Raw genomic sequence first — 21,747 nt, forward strand, 5'->3', positions numbered from 1 at the left:
CGCGTCCAGAAGGCGGGGCAAGGCATCAGCGGGACATAAGCCAATCAAATGTGTGTACCTGTGGGTCGGCCCGGCGGGCTCATCCGCGAGAGGACCTGGCGGGAGTGCCAGCCAATCAGAGGCCGCGTTCAGTAGCGTCCGGGCGGGGGCACTTGTGATTGACTCAGAATCTTGATAAGAGGCGGTCGCTAGGCGACCCCACGCGCAATTCCGGGCGATGGGAGGTGGGCGTCTCAGCCAATCAACTTTCGCCACAGACCCAGAGGGGCGTGCCAAATAGTCCAGGACCAATCCATGGCCGAGACAGGGAGGGGCCATCCTCTCGCCAATCTGAAGTGCTAGAAGGCGGGCCTGCCAGTCCGTGGACAGCTACGGCGCCATGAATATCTTACCCAAGAAGAGCTGGCACGTCCGGAACAAGGACAATGTCGCCCGCGTGCGGCGTGACGAGGCCCAAGCCCGGAAGGAGGAGAAAGAGCGTGAGCGGAGGGTGCTGCTCGCTCAGCAAGAGGTAAGCTCCCAGTCCGGCCGGGCGAGGCTCTGGGGCGGAGCGCCCAGGCGCCTCGGGAGGGACCGGAAGTGGGGCGGCGCGCAGGCGCAATGCACACCGTGCGGAATTAGGGGCCGGGCTCCCTGGAAGCGTGTGCGGTCTTTTGCGGGGCCCACCTCGAGGTCTCCCAGGTCTTGGTTCTCCCCACTCCTAGAGTAGGAGCTCATGAATAAGAGAAGCCCTGGACAATTCAAGGAAACTCGGACCACTTTTTAGTTTACCTGCACAAACTCCCTATTTAGTAAGCGCCTACTGTATGCTCGCCCCGTGCAGAGCGCTTGACTTGCCAAATCTCTTATGCACTCTTCGTTCTTAGAGAGGCTGTCATTTCCATTGTGCAGAGAGGTGAGATGGCTTCGGAGAGGAAGACACAGCGAAATGACAGTGGAACAAGCCAGTTCCGCTCTGTCGGGCGAGCCTTTTGCCTGCACCGCTGCCCACACGCAAACACTAGAGGCTCTCTTTATAACTACTAACCTGTTTGGTTTACACCTAGCTTCCTGTCCTTTGGCTTATCTGATTGTCAACACTGGCTGGGAGGTAGTCAGGGTTTTTAAAATTCACATTTATCAGTAGAAATTGCAAATCAACTGGGGATAGCGACATGGAGCCCTGCCTGGAATTCAGATCACCTGTCCTAATACACGAATTGGCTGCCTTCGTAGCTGTTTTTACTGTGTCACTCGAGATTGGGAACCCCCCTGGTTTACTGTTCGAAAGGTAGCTTACAAACCCAGGCGTCGCCTCATTCCCCCACCCTCTTCGCAGGCTGGGACAGGTGCCTCTTCCGGGCTCCCAGCGCCCCTGCTCCCTTCCTTTACAGCCCCCAGCACCACGGCCTGCGGTTTTCTGGGGTCGGCACCAGGCTCACAGTTCCTGGAGTCACATCTAGGTTCTGAACGTTCTGCCTATACCTTCCTTTTCCCCCAGGCCCGCACAGAGTTCCTACGGAAGAAAGCCAGGCATCAGAACTCACTACCTGCGGCTGAAGCAGCAGCAGCAGCAGAAGCCCCAAGCAGTTCTGGCCCTGTGGATCTGTTTCGAGAGCTGCTGGAAGAAGGGAAGGGGGTGAGCAGAGGCAATAAAGAGTACGAGGAAGAGAAGCGACGAGAGAAAGTAAGTCGGTCTTACCCTCTTCCTCAGAGTCATGGATGGACCTGGGGGAAGGGGAGCACCTTGCCCGTCAGGTGTGACTAAGGAGTGTTTAGGGATATGCTGGGGATTAAACAAGCTAATGTAGGGAACTCAGAACAGTACCAAAACATAGCACTTAAGAGGTGTTGGTTATTGCCGGCAGCTAGGTACAGACCTCTCAGGTCTCTAACTTGCTGTCCAGAGCCTATGGATATTTGGGAAGTGTTAAGGGGCTTTTAAATGTAAATCCGATCCTGTCACTCACCTGCTCTCAGGGATTTCCCATTAAACTCTGAACTTGCCTCCTCCCCCCACCTCGGTCACTCCTCTCCCTTGCTTGCTTCTCTCAGGTTTTTCTTCAGTCGTCTCCCCAAAGATGCCTGCCTTTGAACCCTAACCTAAAGCAGCTCCACCCTGTCCCCTCCTTCCTGTGCTTTTTGTTTCTGAAGCTGCCATTGTGCCCCCGGAGCAGGAGCCCCACACGTACTGGTCTGTTGTGTCCCCAGCACCTGGCAGAGTTGGCTCATGACAGGCCTGTTGGCTCAGTGTCTGGTTCTGCCTCAGGAACCTTGGGTGTCCCTGGGTTCCCCAAGAGGAGACTTGACAGTCTCACTTCCACATTTTCTGTCTTCCTCAGGAGAGGCAAGAGAAGGCTCTGGGCATCCTGACGTACCTGGGCCAGAGTGCAGCAGAAGCCCAGACTCAGCTCCCTTGGTACCAGCTCCCCCCAAGGCGGGGCGGCCCCCCGTCTGGTCCAGGACCAGATGAGAAGGTCAAGAACCGCCTGGACCCTCTGTGCGAGATGCAGAAACATTTGGGGAAGAAGAGAAAGCACAGTGGTGACAATGGCAGTCACAGCAGAAAGGAAAAGGAGAGACCTGAGAAACGGCCCAAAGAGTAAGGAGCCTGGGCCGTGGGGGCTGGCCATGGCCACGTGAGCACCATGGAAGCGCTCTCTGGTTGGGACGAGAGGGCTCTGGGGCCTAGATACGCGTTCTCAACACGTGGTCCAGGGACCCCGGGGGTCCTGACACCCCTTCACGGGGTCTGCCTACTTTCATAACATGGTTTAAATTTTTCACTCTTGTTCTCGGGGCTCCTAGAGGCTACATGATAGGAGACGACACCACCACTGATGTGGTGGAACAGTCGCCTGTGTTCAGACGCCTCAGGTTTCTACGCAGGAAGATAAAATCCACTGCAACGAAGCTCTCTCAGGTTCAGTTTTTGAGACCAGAGTGTGAGAACCACGGGGCTAGAGTAAAAGCAGGTTTGTGTCCCTAGGATGCAGACCCCTGAGTGTAGATCGGGTATACCGACCCGTCTCCTTTCTCCCACAGGTGAGGGAATGGGGAGGGCCAGGCTGTGCTCAGTGCCACACAGCCGCTTCGTGGTGGAGGGGCACCCACCTGTAGAGGTGGTGAGGCCAGCTTCAGGGTCCCAGCACCAGTCTGCTTCCCTCCCAGGTGGCAGCTCCCTCCCAGAGGACAGTGGGGGAGGGCGGGGCCTCCTGGGGCTACCAGCTTCCTGAACCAACTCTCGTCTCCTCCCAGACCCCCATCCCTGGACCGGCTTCGAGCTGAACGTCTCCAGCGGGAGGCGGCTGAGAGGGCTCGGGCAGAGGCCCTGCTGGCCCGGATTGGAGGCACGGCAGCCCAGGAGGATCAGCCAGAAGAGGTGGACGATCGGCGGAGGCGGTACAACTCCCAGTTCAACCCCCAGCTGGCCCGGCGCCCCCGCCAGCAGGAAGACCCCCTGGCTCACTGACTCTGAGGGGGTACAGGAGAGGCTGCTGCTGCCAGCCGTCATATAAAACTATTTATTCATAAATATTTTCCAAAATGAAAATAGGTTTACCAAAAAATGTCCCTCACTGGGGAGGGGAGGAGGGGGCAGCCCTCGCCCCCGGGCCCCCAGGGTGGGGCTGAGAGGAAGAGAAAGCCTCCCGGCTCCCTCCCTGCTTCCTGGGGGAGGGGGCTGCCCTATGGCCTGGGGCCTCCCCCCAGTCTTCCAGGGCAGGGCCCTCACCTGGGCAGGGGGATCAGCATGCGGGGGGAGGGAAGGGTGGAGGGAGGGGCCGGTGTCACTGGAGGTCCCGGTCCTCCAGGTAGCGGTACTCAAAGGTGAAGCCTTCCTTCTTCCGCTGGCCCCACTTCTCGTAGTCAAAGTAGATGTAGGTGCCCTGGCCGGGGGAGAAGGCGGTCAGTGAGTGGACGAGGTGGTCGGGGATCTGGGTCAGACCGACAGAGGGACAGGTCTCAGGGCCATGGAGGAGCCAGGCACCAGGCCAACTGCCCTGCATGCACACGTCTCACTCCACCCTCACAAGGCTCTTCTCAGGTGGGAAATGTTATCCCTCCCGCTTCAGAGGAAGCAGAGGGAGGTGCAGGGAGGTCACGTGCCAGAGGCGGCCTCGACCCCGGCCGGGTACGTGTGCCAAACATCCTATTGCTTCTCTCGATGGCTGTAGCTTTTCGAGCACTGATCACGTGCTGAGTACGTGATGTATGTCCTAGGGTGGGTTTAGTCTTCACAAAACCCCTGAGGCCATGGAACAGGCTTGGAGTCTACATACATCCAGGCACGCTGCCAGGACAGCCGTTTTACTGGCAACAGCGGTGGTGTGGGAACTTCTGAAGGATTGATGCCTGGAAATACACTAACTTAGAGGATTACTTTGGACCAAACCGGGAGGGGACAGGATCTGTAGTTAGTTAGTGTCCAAGAAGACAGGGTGGGAATGGGGCCGGGTTCTGAATGAAGGGTGGAAATGCTTCAAAGAACCTGAAGGAATGGAGGAGAGGAGACTGAGTTCCCTGAGGACACGGCCCTTGTTCAGTGCTTGGCATCAGGTAAAGATTTGGTGGAAAAAAACCACTGTGGAACATACCAACTAAGAGTTGAAATAAAGTACAGCACGCCCGTGACACTACGTAGCAGGCACCGTTTAGCACTTACACGTTATCAACTCATTTAATCCTCGTAACAACTGCATAAAGGTAGGTGCTGTTACCCCGTTTTTACAGATAAGGAAATAGAGACAGATGTTCAAGTGAATTGTCCACGGTCACCAGCTAGAGCTGGGTTCCAAACCAGGTAGTCTGGCTCCAGTGTTTGGCAAGAAGTGGGAGGTCCCAATCAATCAATTATGAGAACAACAAAAGAGCTTCCCCATCCGTGTTTGCTGAGTCCCTCTCTGCTGGGTGCTGGGGACTGTCAAGGTCCCCGTGCAGTGCAGCCCATGGTCTTGGGTGGGAGACACCACATCCCCCCACCGTGCCAGAGGAGGGGCAGAGGCACAGGCTGTGTGTGCGCCTGGGGAAGGCTCCTCTGAGGAAGGACATGGAGGCTGGGGCCTCTGGGGTGACCGCAAGCTGGCCAGTGAGAAAGGAAGAGGACGGCGTCCCAGGCAGGGCAGACGGCCTGAGGGACCGAGCTGGCTGGAGGTGGTGGCGAAGGGAGCGGGCAGCAGGGCTGCCAGTCTGCGTGTGGAGTGGGGACTCTACCCGGACTCAGCCAGCGGGACCAGAGTGGACGGGGCACAGGGAGGGGCCCTCACCTGCTCGAACTCGTCAGTGATGGTCTTGGGCTCCTCGTGCCTCTGGAACCACATCATGTACTTGGTGTGGAATCGCCACGACTGCTTCTTTAGGGCCTTGGCTGCCAGGTACTGTGCCTTAGTGCCCTGGGGACGGAAGGGTGGAACGGGGGTCAGGGGGCCTTGCAACTGGGTGGGGGCCAGGTGGGCGGGGCAGGGCGACAGGGCTGACCTTAGGCCCCGCCACAGACCGAGGTTGGGCCGGACAATCCAAGTACGGATGGGCTGGGGCATAAAACGTACCAATGCTGGTCAGGAGAAGGAAAATGAGACAGGAGGTGGAAATTGCTTTCAGAGAAGCTTTGAGAAGGAAGAGAAACTAATCGTGATGAGAGCTGAGAGGAGGCAGTTTAGAAACTTTCTCAAGGCTGGATGAGGGAGGGGGTCACCGGTGACTCACTGGGTCACGCAGAAGTTGGACAGCTCCCTCCCTAGCGGTCCCCAGGGAGGCCCGAGTACGTGCCAGCGAGCAGCGTGCTGGCACAGTGAGAGTCACTGGGACAGGCACCGTGGGGCTGGGCTCCCTGGGTGCTGCGCTAGACCAACCCAGCCCTCAGCCTCAACTGACCTGACACCTCAGCACTGGAGTGGGGACAGGGAGGGGTCTGGTTTGGGGGGGGGGCCAGGACTGGGGGAGGGGAGGGGTGCGGTCCCGGTGGCCGCAGTGGGGCACCCACCTCACCCCTCCAGCCCGAGGGGGGACGGCGGCGGTGGCGGCGAAGCCGGGGGGCCCGAGGCTGCCCCGGGGGCCCTGCTGTACCTCCAGATAGTAGAAGATGAAGAAGAGCGTCTCAGTCGACAGCCGCTGGTAGAACTCCACAGTGTCCGAGTGCGGGGGCGGCATCTGGTGGTGGTAGGGGGGCGTCGGGCAGGGGTTCCGGGGGAGGTACTGCCTGTGGGGGGGGCAGACGGTCAGTGCTGGTGCGTGGCAGCCCCCGGCCTCCCTGCCTTCTTCTCTCTCGTGGATCAAAGGGAGCGTCTCAGGCACCACATCACCCAGCATTACCGCCTCAGTCCCTGTGTCCTGTGGGGAGCCCAGGTCAAGGCTCCCTCAGACACAGGGGCCCGTACCCACCCCGCGTGGCCCCTCACCGGATACGCTCAGAGTCTGAGGGGTGGGGCATGTGGTGCCAGGCGGCCTCTTCCATGGCCTGCTGGTAGAGCTGCTCCTTGGTGAGGGGCACAGGCCCCAGGGGACACACACCCAGCGACAGCGGTATGTTCACCTCCGACAGCTGCAGGGCCGGCTGGGCCGAGGCCGGGGGAGCTGACGTGCTGCTCAGGATGATGTCTGCGGGGAGGGCAGAGGTGGGGCCGGCAAGCGGTGAGGCTGGTGCGTCCGGCCCCTCCTGGATGGCCCGCCACACCCCCGGACGCTCACCTCGCTCAGTCAGGTGCAGCGTGGGGACAGGGTCCTCGATGCCGGAGCTGATGGCTGCCCGCTCTGCCATGGACTTCAAAGAGCTCAGAGGCTCAGGGGCCTGGGGAGGGAAGAGGTGCCTGGCCTGAGGTCCAGGGCCGAGGGCTGGCACTGGGTCCTCGTGGGCCCCGGCACCCTCGCCTGCTCTGGTGGGGCTTCACCTAAGCCAAGGCCGTTAGTGTAAGAGTACATCCACTGCAGCACCTAACAGCGGGGAGAAAACCTGGACACGACCAAGTGTCCACCGACAGATGGGCGCCTGGCATGTGTGGACCCTGCTGTGCAGCCCCGCGACAGTAACACACCAGCGGAGAGCCCGAGCACCACCGCCGTCACAGAACCCACAGCAGCTCCCACTTGTCTGCACGCCTACACGCTGGGAGGAGCCCGCCCACTGCCGGCTGCCCCACGTGCGTCACTAAGACCCCCTGCCCCTCTCCGCGGCCGCCAGCCACCGCTGGCCACTGGCAGTCGCCTTCCACTCCTCTCGCCACCCCAGTCCCCACGCCCTTCAGTCACCGAGGCCTTTCTTCCCTCGGGGGCACCTGCACTGAGGGCCTATCCTCTGCCGCCCAGACCTTCACACCCCACACTCTCCTGGTCTCACAGGCCCCCGAGGGACCTTTCCAGCCATGTCTTTCTCTGTCATTTTTCTACTCAAAACCTTTCCACCACTCACCCACTAATTTAAAAAAAAAAAAAAAATGTCGTGGACCTGTTTTGAGACTCTCAAGGCTCATTTTTTCCCCCAGAAAAATGCACACACTGAATTTCCTGTCTGTCGTATTCCTAAACTTTCGGTGCTCACTCTGAGGCAGAAGCTCTCCTGAGAGCCTTATGAGGACTATTCCCAAGCATCCTATTGTAGTTGAGGAGTGACTGTGATTACTTCCATTTTCCAGATGAAGGCAGGTACAGGAGGCAACGCAGGGCTTGGACCCTGACAGTGGGGCCCTCGTCATCCTGCCTTCTGTGGAAGTGAAGTTAAAACACACTGGCCCAGGGACTTCCCTGGCGGTCCAGTGGTTAGGACTCCGCACTTTCACTGCGGAGGGCCCGGGTTCAATCCCTGGTCAGGGAACTAAGACCCTGCAAGCCACGTGGTGTGGCCAAAAAAACAAAAAACCCCAAATAAACCCCAAAACACACTGCCCAGATGGTCACCCCACGTCCTGCTGCTGCCCTTTCAGACTCTGGCCCTGCAGCCAGCCTGCACCCCGTTCCTCTCGCCTCCGCTGAACCCTGCTTCCAGCCTTCTAACTACAGCTCTGGCATCAGCCCCTCGTAGAACTCCAGCCCGGGAGAGCCACTTCTCCCTGTCAGCCCCGCCTGCCACTGTGACCCACACGACCTGGCCCCGGTTCCACCTCAGAAACCTTGCTGGACTGCTTCCCCAGGTTAAGTCAGATGCACGCACGTGGGTCCACAGCACCCCGGCCCCCACCCCACCCAGACACGCCCGCCATACAGTCCCACTCTGCTCCCTGTACGGAAGGTGGGAAGCGGCTACGTTTACCCAGCACAAAGTGGCTCAGAGCAGACATCAAGTATTTTCTGGACTTAAAATGTTTTTGTAGAAGGCAAGAGGGCGGTGAGCTCTGGATGGTGGGTCATGTGAAGTAATGTCTTATGGGGAGAAATGACCGAGGGCTGGAAGGAGGGCAATGACAGTGGACACCCGGGGACCGAGCAAGCCAGGAGCAAGGAAAGTGCCCAGAGGGACAGAGACCCAGGTGGGGGCGGGTGGCAGAGAAGCCCGGAGATGATGTGAGCACGCAGGTGTGCCAGGGGAGAGAAGCCAGAGCGACACAGCGAGGGCTGGAGGTGGAGATGGCAGGTAGAGACCTGCAGCCAGGGGACAGCGACCATCTGCAGTGGAGACACAGGGCCAGGACAGAGAGGCTCGGGGCCCGCCGGGGATGTGCGGGGCCCACCTTGATCTCCGGGGCAGCGCTGAACTGTGGAGGTCCATTGAGCAGGGCGCCGGCCGCCTTGGCCTCGCTGAAGCTGGGTGTCGGGGAGCTGGGAGGGTTCACAGGTAGTGGCACCAGGAGACTGGGTCCCCCCGAGTTGTTCCCTGAGCCTGGGGCCACGCCCCCAGCCCCCGTTGGGGCTGTCGCATTGGGTTCCTTCCTGGGGAGGGGTACAAAGGGTTGGAGGCTCAGAGGAGGGTCCCCAACAGCGGGACGGACAGGAAGACTTGGGTGATCGGGGGAAGGAGTCAAAAAGGGAGAATGCACAGAACATGGGGCCAGCTGAGGGGCGCAGACAGGAGAGAAGCTCTCTGGGCGAAGGGAGAGCCGCCCCTTGCCATCACTTCCCAGTAAAGGGCTGTGGAGGTGGAAACAAGCATTCTCAGGACGCTCCCAGAGACCACACGGCTAAACGTTCTCTAGGAAGCAGGTGGGACCACTTCTTACGCGGAGTGGCCCGTGTAGGAGGGGGTGGGAAACAACCACACAAGAGAGCAGCCCACCTAGAGCCCAGGGGTGAGGCACCCGGGGAGGAGGAGGGAGGGAGGGTCCGGGGAGGTCTTCCCCGTGTCCCACACAGGACGCTGAGCTCTCTCTTGGGCCACTCTTCTGGGAAATGGTCTGACCTACAATCTGGAGGGGTGGCTGGGGAGAGGACGGACGACTGGGATCCTTCACTGTGAGAAGTGGACACTGAGCCCCTGACGGAGTGAGGAAGGCCCTGGGGAAGGACACAGAAAAGGGAGGAGGCGGAAGGGTACAAGACTCCTGCAGGAAAGGGAGAGCCAGAGCGTTCCAGCGGGTCACCGGGGGGCTCTGAGAACAATCCCACTCAGGCGAGGAATGTTCTAGGGCAGAGCTGGGGGACACACGTATACGATACCCCAGCTGGGAAGAAGTCGGGACCCAGCACCTAAGCGGGTGGGAGAGAGCTCTGGGCGGGTCCCCACTGGCAAGGGCAGGGCGCGTGTCTGCACCGTGTGGCGGCCGTGAGGGCGGCCCCGTGCCTCCTTGCACCAAAGGCTGCCTGTCCCCAGCCCTGCCCGAGGCTGGACACTCACGAGGTGCTGGGAGGTGGGTTGTGGGGGCCAGACGGGGGGCCCAGGGCCTGGCTGTTGGCACTGCTGCCCCCGCCGCTGCTGAGAGCCACCTCTGCCGGGCTGTCTGCCACTACTGAGCTGTAACCTGGGGGAAGGAAGAGGGGCTGAAAGCGGCCTGCGGCAGCCACCCCAGGACCCCCCGCCCGGCCGCCTCCCACTTACTGGTGGCGCCGTTCTGCTTGCCTCCGCCTCCGCCTCCGCCGGGCTGCACGCTGGGGGGCCGGGGCTGCGCGGGGCTGGGCCCACTGGGAGCTGGCGGGGCCACAGCCTGGGCGTAGGGGGCGGGCGTGCCCGAGTTGTGGCTGGGAGCTGGGCTGGCCTTGGCGCCCAGGGCGCCTGGGGGTGCTGCCGGGGCAGGGGCCCCGTTGTTGCCAGGGGCGGTGCTCAGGGCAGAGGCGGCGGGCGGGGGGCCGGAGGGGTAGCTTGGCGGCACAGCTGGGGACTGAGGGTGCTGGCTGCTGTGGACAGGCTTGGAGCCGTTTTTGGCTGGAGACTGCAGGTGGGAGGGAGGAGAGGGTCAGGACCCAGTGGGCCGCAGGTCTCACCAGCCTCCCGCACACCCCTCCCCGGAACAAGGCTCCATCCTCAGTGCTGGCCTTGCTGCCCCTCCCTGGGGACCCAGATGACCCCCATTCGCCCTCATGGCTTCAACCTCCACCTTCATGCGCACAACACTCGTGCACTTCTAGCCTGCATCCAGCTTGCCATGTCCTGCCTGGACATCCCCACGATGTCCCACAGGGATCTGAGACACCACGTGGGTGTAAGAGAAACCCACCCACCTGATGACAGGGGAGCAGTGGGAAACACATCAATGGCCTCACTAAGAGGTTAGCTGGACCCAGCCAGAAGTCCAAGGGGAGAAGAGAGGACAGCTAAAAATAGGATAGTAATTCTGAATGTCACTTAAAGGGTCCCAAAAGCAACTCAAGGGGCCGTTAATGACCAATACCCCACAAAGTACGTGGGGTAACGTGCCCACGACAGCCCGCGGCTGAGCTGCTGACCATCTCTCTCAAGCCTACCCAGCTGCCGTCCTCACCGCTTCCTGGACCCACCCTGAGGCCCCACGGGCACCTCACGCTCACTCCGCACCAAGCAGGACTTGCAACCAACTCCTTCCCAACACCACGCATGGTCACCCGGGTCCCACACCAGCCTCATTAATTCTGCCCTCAGGGTCTCCCTCAGGACCAGCCCTCCGATGAGCCCACAGAGGGGTTTCAGGCTCACTTTCCTCCTGCCTAAAGACAGCATTCTGGTGCAGCAGCATTTCCTAAAGCGTGCTGCTGCCCTGGGAGACGTGAGCAGAATCCACAAGGCTCACTAAGGAGAAAAAACTCTCAGAGGCACTTCCCCTCTTGGAAACTTGTGATGTGCACCATCTGCACAGCCAAGGCCCAGAGCACGCCCAAGAAAAGAAACCTGTGTGGTTTCTGACCTATCACTTCTGGGGCTTGCTGGGCCCTTTCAGAGCTGGTCCACCTGGTGTGGGCCCCCCAGCCCGACAATCTAAGGTCCTGCGCTCGCGGTCAGCCCAGCGCACCTGGCTGGGCTCACCTCTGCACACTTCCACGTCCACCACGACTGGCCTCTGTCTCCTGCTGCGGCCCCACACGGGAGTGTATCTTCCTCTAATGCCCAGGGCAGACGCCCTTCCCAAGAAGCTCCTCCCGACCACAGCACCAGCCACGCACCTGTCTGCCTTCCCATCAGTACTGCAGGCCTCCCTCAGGGCAGCGTGACCCACCGCGTCCCCAAAGCCCAGCACGGGGGCCATACTCAGACCTCAGTAAGCCTCTGGAAACCAGCGAATGAGCGAGTGCTGGGCCCATCAACGTCCGACGCCCATCGGACCCACCTGGCTGATTTCACTATCCGTCGAGCGTCCCCTTTTCTTGTCATCTTCAGAGTTTTCCTGAGGTTTGAAAGGTGCAGTCAGAAACCTGTGTCTCTAGGAACCTGACAGAGACTCCTATCTCCGAACCCCTTGACCTGAACCCAGCTGACCTACCTTCCAGCCCCAGAGCTGTTCAAGCCCCTATGACCTTCATCTCACTAGGGAACCTACCTAAACCCTGCCCCTTAGGGTGCTTGTCTTCTGGGGGCCAGCACCACATGCCAGGCTCTTAAGGGTCCAGGAACCTGCTCTCCTTCGAGAATCCAACCCTCCATCCCTTCCCAGGTGTCCAGTGCCCAGGCTCCTCGGCACCCCAGGCACCAGCCTCCTTCCTCCACACCCAGGACCCACGTGTGGCCCTAACCGCCCTATCGGCAATCTACAGCCCTTGGGGCCCAGACCCTGGATACCGAGGTTCCCCTCCTGCAGGACATTTCCTCAGCCCCCAGCCCCCGTGTCCTCCTTGGAGACTCAGACCCACAGGCCTCACCGTGGTGCAGTTGGCTGGGCTGGGTGGGATGGGCGAGCTGGAGGTGGTCGAGGTGGGCGTGCTGCTTGACTGGTTGAAGATCTCATCCTCCATGTGACTGTGGCTGGGCGGGGAGGTGGCGACCAGCGCCTGTGCTGTGGGGGCGTGGAGGCTGTGTGAGCTGGGGCGGACGCCTTCCCCCAGGCCTCCACCACCCTTCACCTGCAGGCCAACCCCGGGCCTCACGAATGTCCTCGAGGTCCAGGTCGTCATAGAGGAACTCGTTCTCCTCGAAGTCGGGGTCCTGGGACGAGTCCACGTAGTACTCAACGTCGTCCTTGATCTTGCGGATGGCATCCACGAGGATGGAGTCGTTGTCCAGCATGCGCAGGATGGTCTCCAGCATGCGCACGTGGTAGCGGTGCTTCTCGATATGCCGCTTCAGGCCCTCGATCCGGTCCTGCTTCTGCTGGCGAGCCCAGGGCCAGGCTCAGGGGCTGCAGGGCCTGCCCTGCCCCTCCTGCCCCCACAGAACCCGTCCTCAGTCCCTGACCCTGGTGGAGACCCAGAGGCCCCACTCCAGCCCCTCCGGGGTCTGCCCGCCTTGACCCCTCAGGGATCCCGCAGCTCCTCCCACCCCGACATCCCTGAAAACTGCTGAAGGAGCCAGGGATCCCAGCGTCTCCCCTACAACGTGGCCCAATCTGCACCCCGCCTGACCATCCAGCCCACCCACCAGCTCCGACCACCTTCTGGGATACAGGAGCACAGCCGCCCCTGTCTTGCTCTAACAGTAATAATGGCAATCCCCGTTTGGGGGAAGCTTGTTGTTTACAACTCTGAGCATCTGTCACCACCATGACCCCCATCCCCATCCACGTGTCCCTAAGAGGAAGCCCAGATTCAGAGGCCTGTCTCCTAGGCTCCCTCCCGAGGCCCCCCCCCCCGCTTTAGGATTTGACATCCTAGCCCCAGTTCCAAATCCCTCCTGTCTGCAAGGACCTCCCTCCAAGCCCACGCTTCCAGACTCCTCAGTCTCAGACCCCCAACTCTGGCACATCGCCGCCCCCGGCTTCCCGAGGAGCCAGCTCTGTCCCCCGTACTTCCTGGGTCAATACGCAGAGACAGTCTGCAGCCCCAGGAACTCGGACCCTACAACCCTGGCTTTCTGGAATCTGGGTCCTGAGCCCTGGCTTTGTCTCAGACCACTCTTCTCCTCAGGCGCAATGAGACGCTCCTCCATGCCCCGCCTTGTCCACACCCGCTGTCCTCTCCTTAGCACCCGGGCCCTCTAGGTGCTGTGAGGCCGCAGCCGCAGCTCCTCAACCGCCCCGCCCTGGGCGGCCCTCGGGTCTCACACTTACTCTGTGACCCAAGCAGAGCTCAGCATCTTCCCCCAAAGGGCTTCTCTTCTTGTCTGCCCCAATGTTTACCCAGACACCCAGGTGGGACCCTGGAGTCTGCCTCACCTGTTCCCTGCATGCCACACCCTCCAGTCAGCTGCTAAGCCCTCCCCATCCCACCCCCTGACCCCCTAATCCCAGCTGCCGGCCCTGCCTGCCTCAGGAGCCCAGGCCCTGACTCCCGCAGCCCAGAGAGCCGGCCTCTCCTCATGGCCAGCCCATCTCTGTTCTCTGGGCACAGGGGCCCCCCACTCACATCCTTGTCGCCCTTCTTCTTGCGTGTTTGCACCGACAGCGACTCCACTTCACTCTCAAACTGGTCCACCTGCATGTTTAGGGTGTCGATGGTATTCTGGGGGTGGGAGGGGAAAGGCAAGCGGTCAGCCAGACTCCTCTCCTACCGCCAGGGTCCGGGCCCCAGGTCACCTCCTCCTCTCCCCTGACTCACCGTGAGCCACTGGCCGACCTCCTCCTTCTCTTTCTGGGCAGGGTCCACCTTCTGTGCCAGGCCCAGGCCCTCCTTGCTGTAGGCTTTGGTCTTGGTCTCTCGCTCCACAACTTTGAACCGCTCCATTTGCTGTGGAGAGCACAGTCGGAAGGGCGATCCCGGAGGTGGGAGAGCAGCTGACTCGGGGCCAGTGGACACTCAAACCGGAGCCCCACTCTCAGGTTCCCAGCCCTTCGCCTCCCACCTTCCCCAGGTGCAGAGACCTCACTCTTCTCGGGACCTCTGGGGACCCAGGCATCCGACCCCCCCACACCTCTCAGGTAGCAGACTCTGGGCTCCTACCGTCTCAATGAGCTTGCGGTTGTCTATAAGCTGCCTCTTGTCCTTGATCTCATTGGATGCTACCCAAGTCTTGATCTGGTCCCTCAGCCGCTGGAGGTGGGAACAGCAAGACACTCAGGACCCAGGCGCCGAGGCCCCCGCCCCCTCCTCTCCCTGTTCCCCCCGCCCTCAGGACACAGGAGTGCGGGCCCCCAGCCCCCTCACTTGAAGCTTCTTAATCTCCTTCTTTAGATCAGCCTCATACTTTTCTTTCTGGTTCGCGTTGGCTGCATTGTGGAGCTGAGGGATGGAGAGAATCCAGGAGTTTGTGTGGTTCTGGCTGCCCTACTGCCCACTCCAGTCTCTCTCTGCGGGCCGGGGACTCTGGGGACAAGCCCCCCAGGACCCATCCACCTCAGAGCTGCCTCCCTGAGGTCCCTGGCACCTGGACACGCGGCCCTCTCCCTGGCTGGCACTCAGGACTCCTCAGCTGTGTCCCGCCCTCTCCTCCCCAGAGGCCCACCCGGAGCTTCAGGCCCAGCCCCCGTACCTTCTGCCAAATATCTTCAAACTGCTCCACGCCCTCGGACACCTTCTTGAGGCAGCGATCAATCTCACCTGGCCAGGGAGGAAGGCAGGCCGTTAGCACCCTGCCAAGGCAGCAGGGATCCAAAGAGGAGTTCCGAGGAGCGTGAGCACGTGTCCACACAGGCAGCAGGCAGTGGACCTAGTACCTTGGAGTTTGCGCTTGTCCGCCATCTTCCCTGCCCTACAGACGCGCTCTCTTCATACTCTCTTGGAGAAGGACGCTGCTGGGAGAGATTGGGAAGGAATACACATTTACTCCCTGGCTGGTCCAAACCCAGAGACGTTAACGAGGTTGGGAACAGGGTGCATGGGATAGAAAGGGGAAGAGGCATTGACTATCTGATGACACAGACTGGGCCCAGTTCTCCTTTTGCTGCCTTGACTGCCCAGCACAGGGTCTGGTCCAGAAAAGGACTCTGGAAGTTTGCTGAAAGAAGGAAATAGATATACTTTTTGGGGCTTCCCTGGTGACGCAGTGGTTGAGAACCCGCCTGCCAATGCAGGGGACACAGGTTCGAGCCCTGGTCCAGGAAGACCCCACATGCCGCAGAGCAACTAAGCCCGTGCGCCACAACTACTGAGCCTGAGCTCTAGAGCCCGCGAGCCACAACTACCGAAGCCCACGCGCCTAGAGCCCGTGCTCTGCAACGAGAGAAGCCACCGCAGTGAGAAGCCCGCGCACCACAACGAAGAGTAGCCCCTGCTCGCCACAACTAGAGAAAAAGCCCACGCACAGCAACAAAGACCCAACGCGGCCAAAAATAAATAAATACGTAAATAAATAAGATATATTTTTGTGTGCCTCTGACCCAGGAAGTGGAAAACTCCTATAGCATGGAGCACTTTCTCCCCAGATGATACTCAAAAGGATTTTTTAGAGCAGGAAAATGTCATGCAGCACACAGCTGCCTGCTAGGGACAAAGGCCTTAGACCTGGAGACCACAATTCCCATAGAGAAGTCAAGCACACAGGTGACCAGAATCCTAACACAGGGAGAGGTTACTCCTCAGACAAGTCAGGAGACAAAGAATTTTGCATCCCATGGAGAAGGGCCCGATACCATTTATACGTGTATCCGTTGTAAGGAACAAAGGGGAAGTGCAGTGGGGGGACATGGAAGATGCCTACAACCGTGAAAGCTAAACCCACCCACACAGACATGGCTGGCTCCCAAGTAGAAGAGGGCTTTAGACCTCTGACAAGTTTATTCCAGAGAAGGATTCTTAAACCAAAGGAGATAATGCTCCTAACCCAAAGAGGGTGACACCAAAAAGGGTTAGAGGTTTGGGGGCAGAAAGCATCACTCTAAAGAAGAGCAGGAGAAAAGAGAACTCTGACCAAGATGAGAGGATGAAAGGGAACCTGAACTGTGAGGGAGCTATCGGCACTCACGCAGGAGTTACATGTCAAGTGCACTGCCGGTAACGTAGACTCAGGGAAACATAAACCCTCAGACAAGCACCCAATACTTAGAGACATGGGCACCTCCATCCTAAAGGAAGTTACATGCAACCCAGAGGGGACTGAGGTCAAAGGGGAGTCACCAGAAGCTTTCGCCCAGGGGGAAGCGGCACCTTAGGGCCTGACACCAAGACCAGGAGAGATGGGGAGCCTCAGGGAGGGAAGGCTATGCCGTGCTGCAGGAGGTCCCCGCTCCCAGCGAGGGGGCCTCTACTGAAAAGCATGGCTTCCTGAGATCTGGGGAGTGCCCACTCTACAGGCCTAGGGCAGCGTGCCCCAGAGCAGCCCCAACTGCCCAGGCAGAAAGAGCCCTACACGGAGGACTCAGAGCCTTAACCCAGAGGGAAGTCACAGCAAGAGGGCCCCCACCCACTGGAAAGGGAACGCAAAGAAGAGTCCGGCCCAACAGAACCTTCCACAGTGACAGAAACATTCTCCATCTGTGCCACTGAACGCTCGACAGCTCCAAATGTGGCTAGTGCAACACAGAATGAAAAATTTTTCTGCTAACTAGTTAAAATTTAAATCACACGTGGCGAGCAGCTACCCGTGGCACAGGGTGTCAGAGAGCACGCCTTAGAACCAGAAGCCCATGGGACGGGGCTGGCCCTCAACCTCAGAGCAGCGTCCTCCACAGGGACCCACTTGGCATGACGGCAGACCTTTGACTCGGGGGAGCATGGATCTCCCCCGTAAAGGAGCAAGCAAGAGGAACGGCAGCACCCTTGGCCCAGGGCTGGCTGACATGCCAAGGTGGGGTCCAATCCCAACACGGGAAATTCCAGCTCCAGGAAGGCGAAGCAGCCAGAAAAAGGATTCAGGAGAGAGTTGCACAGAAGGCACTCAAACTGAGGTGGGGCAAGCGCCTTTGATCTGGGAGCTCACACAGGGGCCTGGACCCCAACACTGAGGTGTGCAGGGGAGAGTCTTCACTCCAACACCCCAACGCTGAAAAGCCTCTTACTGCCCAGGGGTGTGGGGGGCGGGTACAGGAAGCTAAGACAGGCGCTTATACTCCCGGCCTCCGTCCCAGGAGCCCAATGCTGGGGGGCATGGCCGGGTGCTCCAGCCCAGAGGGACAGGACGCCCAGTTTACACCCCTAAACAAGGCACTGCACGCTTTAGGGAGGGGAGGCTTTCTCCAAGTCCCCACACTGAATGGGCTGGGACACCCAGCCCAGTTGAGGAGTTGATACCTTCCAGAGGGGGCAACAGACGGTGGAGGCAGAAAGTCCTGAAGGAGTCGGAAGCAAGGTGCCAAGGGAACAAGAGCCCCAGCCGGGGGAGTGGTGTTTCAGACAGAAGCTCAAAGTGGGCGACAGCTGAGACCGGGAGGCCTGCCCCGAGGAAGGCAGCTCCTCCAGAGGAGGGCAAGTACGCCGGGCCCAGGTGCTCGCACCCCTGGACAGACCGGGCACTGCAGCACGCAAGGGCCTTAGCGGCAGAGACAACAGCCCCCCTCCACAGAAAAACCCCACCGCAAGAGGGTGCCTGTACCTTAGATCCCCAGCAAAGGACCAGAAAGGACGCTGGAGCCTGAGTCCTGAAGTAGAGATGCCCTCACAGAAGAGTGCCATGCTTGGAGGGCTGGGAGCCCCACCGCTCTGGGAGGGTCCACCAAGATGCTCCAGGGAAGGTAACCACGGCAGGCCCACTCTGAGACAGGCAGGCATCTCAGGGAGAGCGGACCTGGTGTCCTCACCGCGTGGAGCCTCAAACGGCACCGAGGAAGCTGGGAACCTTGGCCGCGGAGACTTAACCAAAAGACCCTGTCCGAGAAGAAGGCACATCCCCACGAGTAAGGAGCCTACACTGAGGGGGTGGGCAGGGTGAGCAGTGTGCCAGAGGCACAAGAGCCAACGGCACCAAGTGAGGGGCGGAAGGTAACAAAGAGCCCCCAACATCACACAGAGAGGCCTCATGAGAAGGAGGGCAGGAGGAGCAGAAAGCTTAGTCCTGGGGAACCAAGCCAAGCGGTCCCTGATCCCGGGGCTGTCACGTGCCGATACACAGCAGCCTTGAACCACGGGGAGAGATCGGACCTGCTGGGAAGTGATGCTGAAAGGCCATCCTGAACTTGGGAGGCTGCTGACGCTGTCACACAGAGATCTGAGAGGCCGGAAGGTGGATGTATTAGGTCCTGGGGCAGAGGGAGTTATCTCCCCACTGCGAGGCCCAGTACCAAGGGTGGGGGACTGGAAATCCCACCTGGGAAAGGTTACGCCAGAGGCACCTTTAGTCCTGGGGAAGGTGACAAGAGTGGGGTCGCCCCCTCAAGTCTCGGGGATCTCACACCCCCACATCAAGGAACCTGTGCCTCAGGAGACGGCAGAAGCCTAGTCCCACCCAGTGGGACATCACAAGCAGGGGCTGAAGCATTAGCCCTGGGCACCAACACCTGAGAGGGTCCTTAGTCCCACAGGAGGGGACACACAGAAAGGCAGAGACACTTCAAATCCAAGAGTGGCCAATACAGGCAGGAACCTTACCCCTGGAGGAGGCTCCTCGTCCTGGAAAAAGGCACCACTCCAGCCCCCAAACCCCACACCTCACAGTACAAGAACCTCAGCTCTAAGAAGCCTTGCACTCCTAGGGGGTTCTAGCAGGGTAGGCATGGGTAGGGGTGAGCCCTGGTTCTACGACGGTTACACCAAGAGGGTTCTCCAGTGCCGGGAAGCTCACACACCCGCAACCCTAGGGGAGCACCGAGGGGGTGGGATCCTTGACCCCTGGAAAGACGACACCCCAGTGGAGCGACTGATGTGAATGCAGATAGAAGCCTCAGACTGAGGGGAGCGACAGCCTACATGGTGAGGGCAGTACCGAAAGGACAGGAGCATCAACCTCGGGGGAGGTGACAGCCCCTGAGCTAACAGGCAGGTCCTGCTTAGACACAAGGGTGCTGGCGCGGCCCACAACAACAGGTCATTAACAACGTGGAGAAAGCGGGAACCTGGGAGGTGCCACCAAGAGAGAACCAGGTACCTGAGACCCAGGGGAGCTCAACAGCCCCACCAAAAGGACCCCGAGGCGGGAGTGACATCTGAGAGGAAGCCCACACCGGGAGGGGGTTGGGCAGAGTCTGGATCCAGGCAGAGCTCGCACCCAACAAGCCAGAGGCCGATACCCAGACCCAAGGAGTAAGAGCTGAGGCCTGAGCGGGTAACGCCGAGGACAATCCTGACCCTCCAAGGGGTAAGGCCTGGGCTGTGGGATGTGGAAGCCTTAGACCTGGGGAACTTTTCACTACAGAGGCGGAAACTTGGGCTGAGGCTCCAACTCCTGGAGGTGGCATCTTCACTCCAGGGGAGTTCATCCCCCACCCCATCCCCAAAGAGGAGAGTGGTGCCCACGGTTGGAGGGGAGCGGAGAGAGGAGCGCTGGCCCCGGGAAGGCTGACCCCCCTCTCGCCACGGGGGTCCTCAACCAGGGGACTCGCAGCCCCACACCCACGCGGAGGGGGCAGCCTCGCCCGGAGACCGCCCCCCAGCACAGGGACTGCTGCCGAGGGGGGCAGGCACCTGAGCCCCGAGAGGGCGGGCACCTGCGGCCAAGACGCCTCCATCCTTCCAGCGAGGAGCCAATACCGACGCGGAGAGAGGCGGGCACCTCGCACCCTCACACCCCACGGGGGCCCGACGCGGACGCCGCGCGGGGCCGGGGTCGCGGGAGGACCCCCGGGTGCCGCCGAGGGGCGTGGAGGAGGGAGCGGGGGCGGGGGAGCCGCGCACCGCCGGGCCGACGGCGAGCACCGGGGCCGCGCGGTGGCGGGGGCGCCGCGCCGGGGGCGGCCATATCGCGACAGGCGGCGGGGTCGCAGGGGCGGGAGGCGGCGGGGAAGGCGGCCGACGGCGCCGGGGGAGGAAGGGAAGGGGTCCGGCCCAGTCGAGCCTGACGCTCTCACCACAGGAGCTGGCGCCGCCGCTGAGGAGCGTATCGCGACAGGCGGGGGAGGCGAGCGCCCGCCGCCTTTTTCTCGCGCCCCGGGCCCGGGCGCTATCGCGATAGCGGCGCGAAGCGGAAGTGGGGTGGGGGGAAGTGGGCCCGGGGTTGTTCTGACGACGGGGGTCGGGGCTCAAGGGAGGCCGCGGCGTCTGCCGATGGCTCCGCGGAAGCTGACCGGGCCCGGTCCAAGATGGCGGCGGCGGAGGAGGCCTCCCCTCCTCTCTTCTCGTCTCTGGCGCCGACCCGCCCCCGAGCCCCGAATATAGGCCTGTCATTGCTCCGGCCGCACGTCGCTCTTGCCCCTCGTACGCACCCTATTGGTTCTTGGCGGGGATGCGGCCGGCCCCCTCTCGTCGATTGGGCAATGTCTCCAAGGCGCGGCGTTCGATTGGTCTCCTGCGCGGGCTGCTAGGATTGGCTCAGGTTTTCTTCCCCGCTCCTCCACCTCCTCCCGCCTCGGGGCACAACACGCCAGCGCGAGGACTCGTGCGTCAATCCAGAGACCTGTGTCGTGTTGATTGGATACACCCGCCCCCTTCTCGTAAGCCAATTGGTCGGGGGGAGGAGCTAGGCTGATCAGGGGCGGGAAGTCGTCCGTCAAGTTTGGAGCCGTTTTCAATTGGTCGTGGGGGTACATTCTGCCCTGAAGTCATTGGCTGGTCCAGGAAGTGGGTGGGGAAAGCGGAGGAAGGCATGGAGAGTGGGCGATAGAGGCCGCGTACCTAATGGGAGAGAGACAGGTGCCTTCAAAGCGGGGGCCGGGCTGAAGTCATCTGCCAATGAAGACAGCCCCTGGGCTGGTAGGGAGGAGCCGGGAAAGAGGGTCCACCCCTCTTCTTCGTTGGCCCTGTTATCGTTCCTCCCAGAGCGTCCAATAGTTTGGCGAGTGGGCGGTAACCGCTCCTAAGGCGTGTGAAACGGGGCGTAGCAGGCAGGCTTGGAACCTGGATGCATCCTTCCACCTCCCTTGGGTCCTGGCCGGGCAGGCCGGTCCCTGTCTGTGAGCTACACAGTCTTCAGGTGCCTGTATTTGGCATATCTTTGAGACACAGAGGAAGGGAGAAAAGGAAGGAAGCAGGAGACGATGCCCCAAGTCACTGGCATCACGCATAGCTGAATTGGTTGGGAAGCGCCATGGAGGCATGGAGTATTTGTCCTGCTTCTGTGTGGTTACGTGACCGTGGGACAGTAATTCTCCTCTGCGCCTCCATTTCCCTGGTGTTGTGAGGACGCCGCAGAAGGTACAGATGAGAATCCCTGTTCCCTTTCCGCGGCTGCCTCCTAACGCCTACTGGTCCTTCAGATCTCAGCTCAGTGGTCTTTTCTAGCGGGAAAACTTCCCTGACCTCCTGTGCTGAGTGCTCACGTGAGCCCTGTTCGTTCGGATTTACTTTTGCACGTATACTGTCATTTTCTTAATTATTTGAATCTCCCCC

General features: G+C 60.7%; 2 protein-coding genes and 1 non-coding gene across 8 annotated transcripts; 2 read left to right on the plus strand and 1 right to left on the minus strand.

The window, feature by feature from the left end:
* The first annotated feature begins 60 nt into the window (after window positions 1-60).
* On the plus strand, window positions 61-3,532 carry LENG1 (leukocyte receptor cluster member 1). Its single transcript, XM_060085338.1, has 4 exons — window positions 61-511; window positions 1,481-1,666; window positions 2,322-2,581; window positions 3,238-3,532. Exons 1-4 carry the CDS (start codon window positions 380-382, stop codon window positions 3,449-3,451), a joined length of 792 nt encoding a protein of 263 aa, XP_059941321.1. The 5' UTR covers window positions 61-379; the 3' UTR covers window positions 3,452-3,532.
* On the minus strand, window positions 3,490-20,687 carry CNOT3 (CCR4-NOT transcription complex subunit 3). 6 transcript variants are annotated; one of them, XM_060085225.1, is made up of 18 exons: window positions 20,625-20,687; window positions 15,051-15,125; window positions 14,867-14,934; window positions 14,542-14,616; window positions 14,338-14,427; window positions 13,996-14,124; window positions 13,804-13,899; window positions 12,391-12,613; window positions 12,166-12,299; window positions 11,637-11,693; window positions 9,938-10,268; window positions 9,737-9,860; window positions 8,637-8,835; window positions 6,664-6,763; window positions 6,375-6,573; window positions 6,043-6,175; window positions 5,244-5,369; window positions 3,490-3,914 (listed from the first exon to the last, which is right to left on the minus strand). In XM_060085225.1, exons 2-18 carry the CDS (start codon window positions 15,073-15,075, stop codon window positions 3,768-3,770), a joined length of 2,256 nt encoding a protein of 751 aa, XP_059941208.1. In that variant the 5' UTR covers window positions 15,076-15,125; window positions 20,625-20,687; the 3' UTR covers window positions 3,490-3,767. The 6 variants fall into 6 exon arrangements, with proteins under 6 accessions (XP_059941208.1, XP_059941211.1, XP_059941209.1 ...); XM_060085228.1 differs by lacking the exon at window positions 20,625-20,687 and adding an exon at window positions 20,271-20,531 and having other exon boundaries at window positions 3,490-3,866; window positions 12,391-12,610; XM_060085226.1 differs by lacking the exon at window positions 20,625-20,687 and adding an exon at window positions 20,271-20,531 and having other exon boundaries at window positions 12,391-12,610.
* TRNAE-UUC (transfer RNA glutamic acid (anticodon UUC)) lies at window positions 7,711-7,783 on the plus strand. The gene has a single exon. It is a non-coding gene; the product is annotated as a tRNA-Glu (tRNA).
* Window positions 20,688-21,747: the final 1,060 nt, after the last annotated feature.

The sequence above is a fragment of the Mesoplodon densirostris genome, chromosome 19 (assembly GCF_025265405.1).
Source record: "Mesoplodon densirostris isolate mMesDen1 chromosome 19, mMesDen1 primary haplotype, whole genome shotgun sequence".
Taxonomy (NCBI): Eukaryota; Metazoa; Chordata; class Mammalia; order Artiodactyla; family Ziphiidae; genus Mesoplodon; species Mesoplodon densirostris.

What these genes read in the sequence shown, in the direction of transcription:
- LENG1 (XM_060085338.1), top strand. Translation starts at nt 380, where the DNA reads ATGAATATCTTACCCAAGAAGAGCTGGCACGTCCGGAACAAGGACAAT. An exon ending in TGCTGCTCGCTCAGCAAGAG is followed by an intron (nt 512 to 1,480) that starts GTAAGCTCCCAG and finishes CTTTTCCCCCAG; the next exon opens with GCCCGCACAGAGTTCCTACG. An exon ending in AAGAGAAGCGACGAGAGAAA is followed by an intron (nt 1,667 to 2,321) that starts GTAAGTCGGTCT and finishes TGTCTTCCTCAG; the next exon opens with GAGAGGCAAGAGAAGGCTCT.
- CNOT3 (XM_060085225.1), bottom strand. Translation starts at nt 15,075, where the DNA reads ATGGCGGACAAGCGCAAACTCCAAG. An exon ending in GGACAAGCGCAAACTCCAAG is followed by an intron (nt 14,935 to 15,050) that starts GTACTAGGTCCA and finishes CTCCCTGGCCAG; the next exon opens with GTGAGATTGATCGCTGCCTC. An exon ending in CCTGGACCTCGAGGACATTC is followed by an intron (nt 12,300 to 12,390) that starts GTGAGGCCCGGG and finishes ACGCCCCCACAG; the next exon opens with CACAGGCGCTGGTCGCCACC.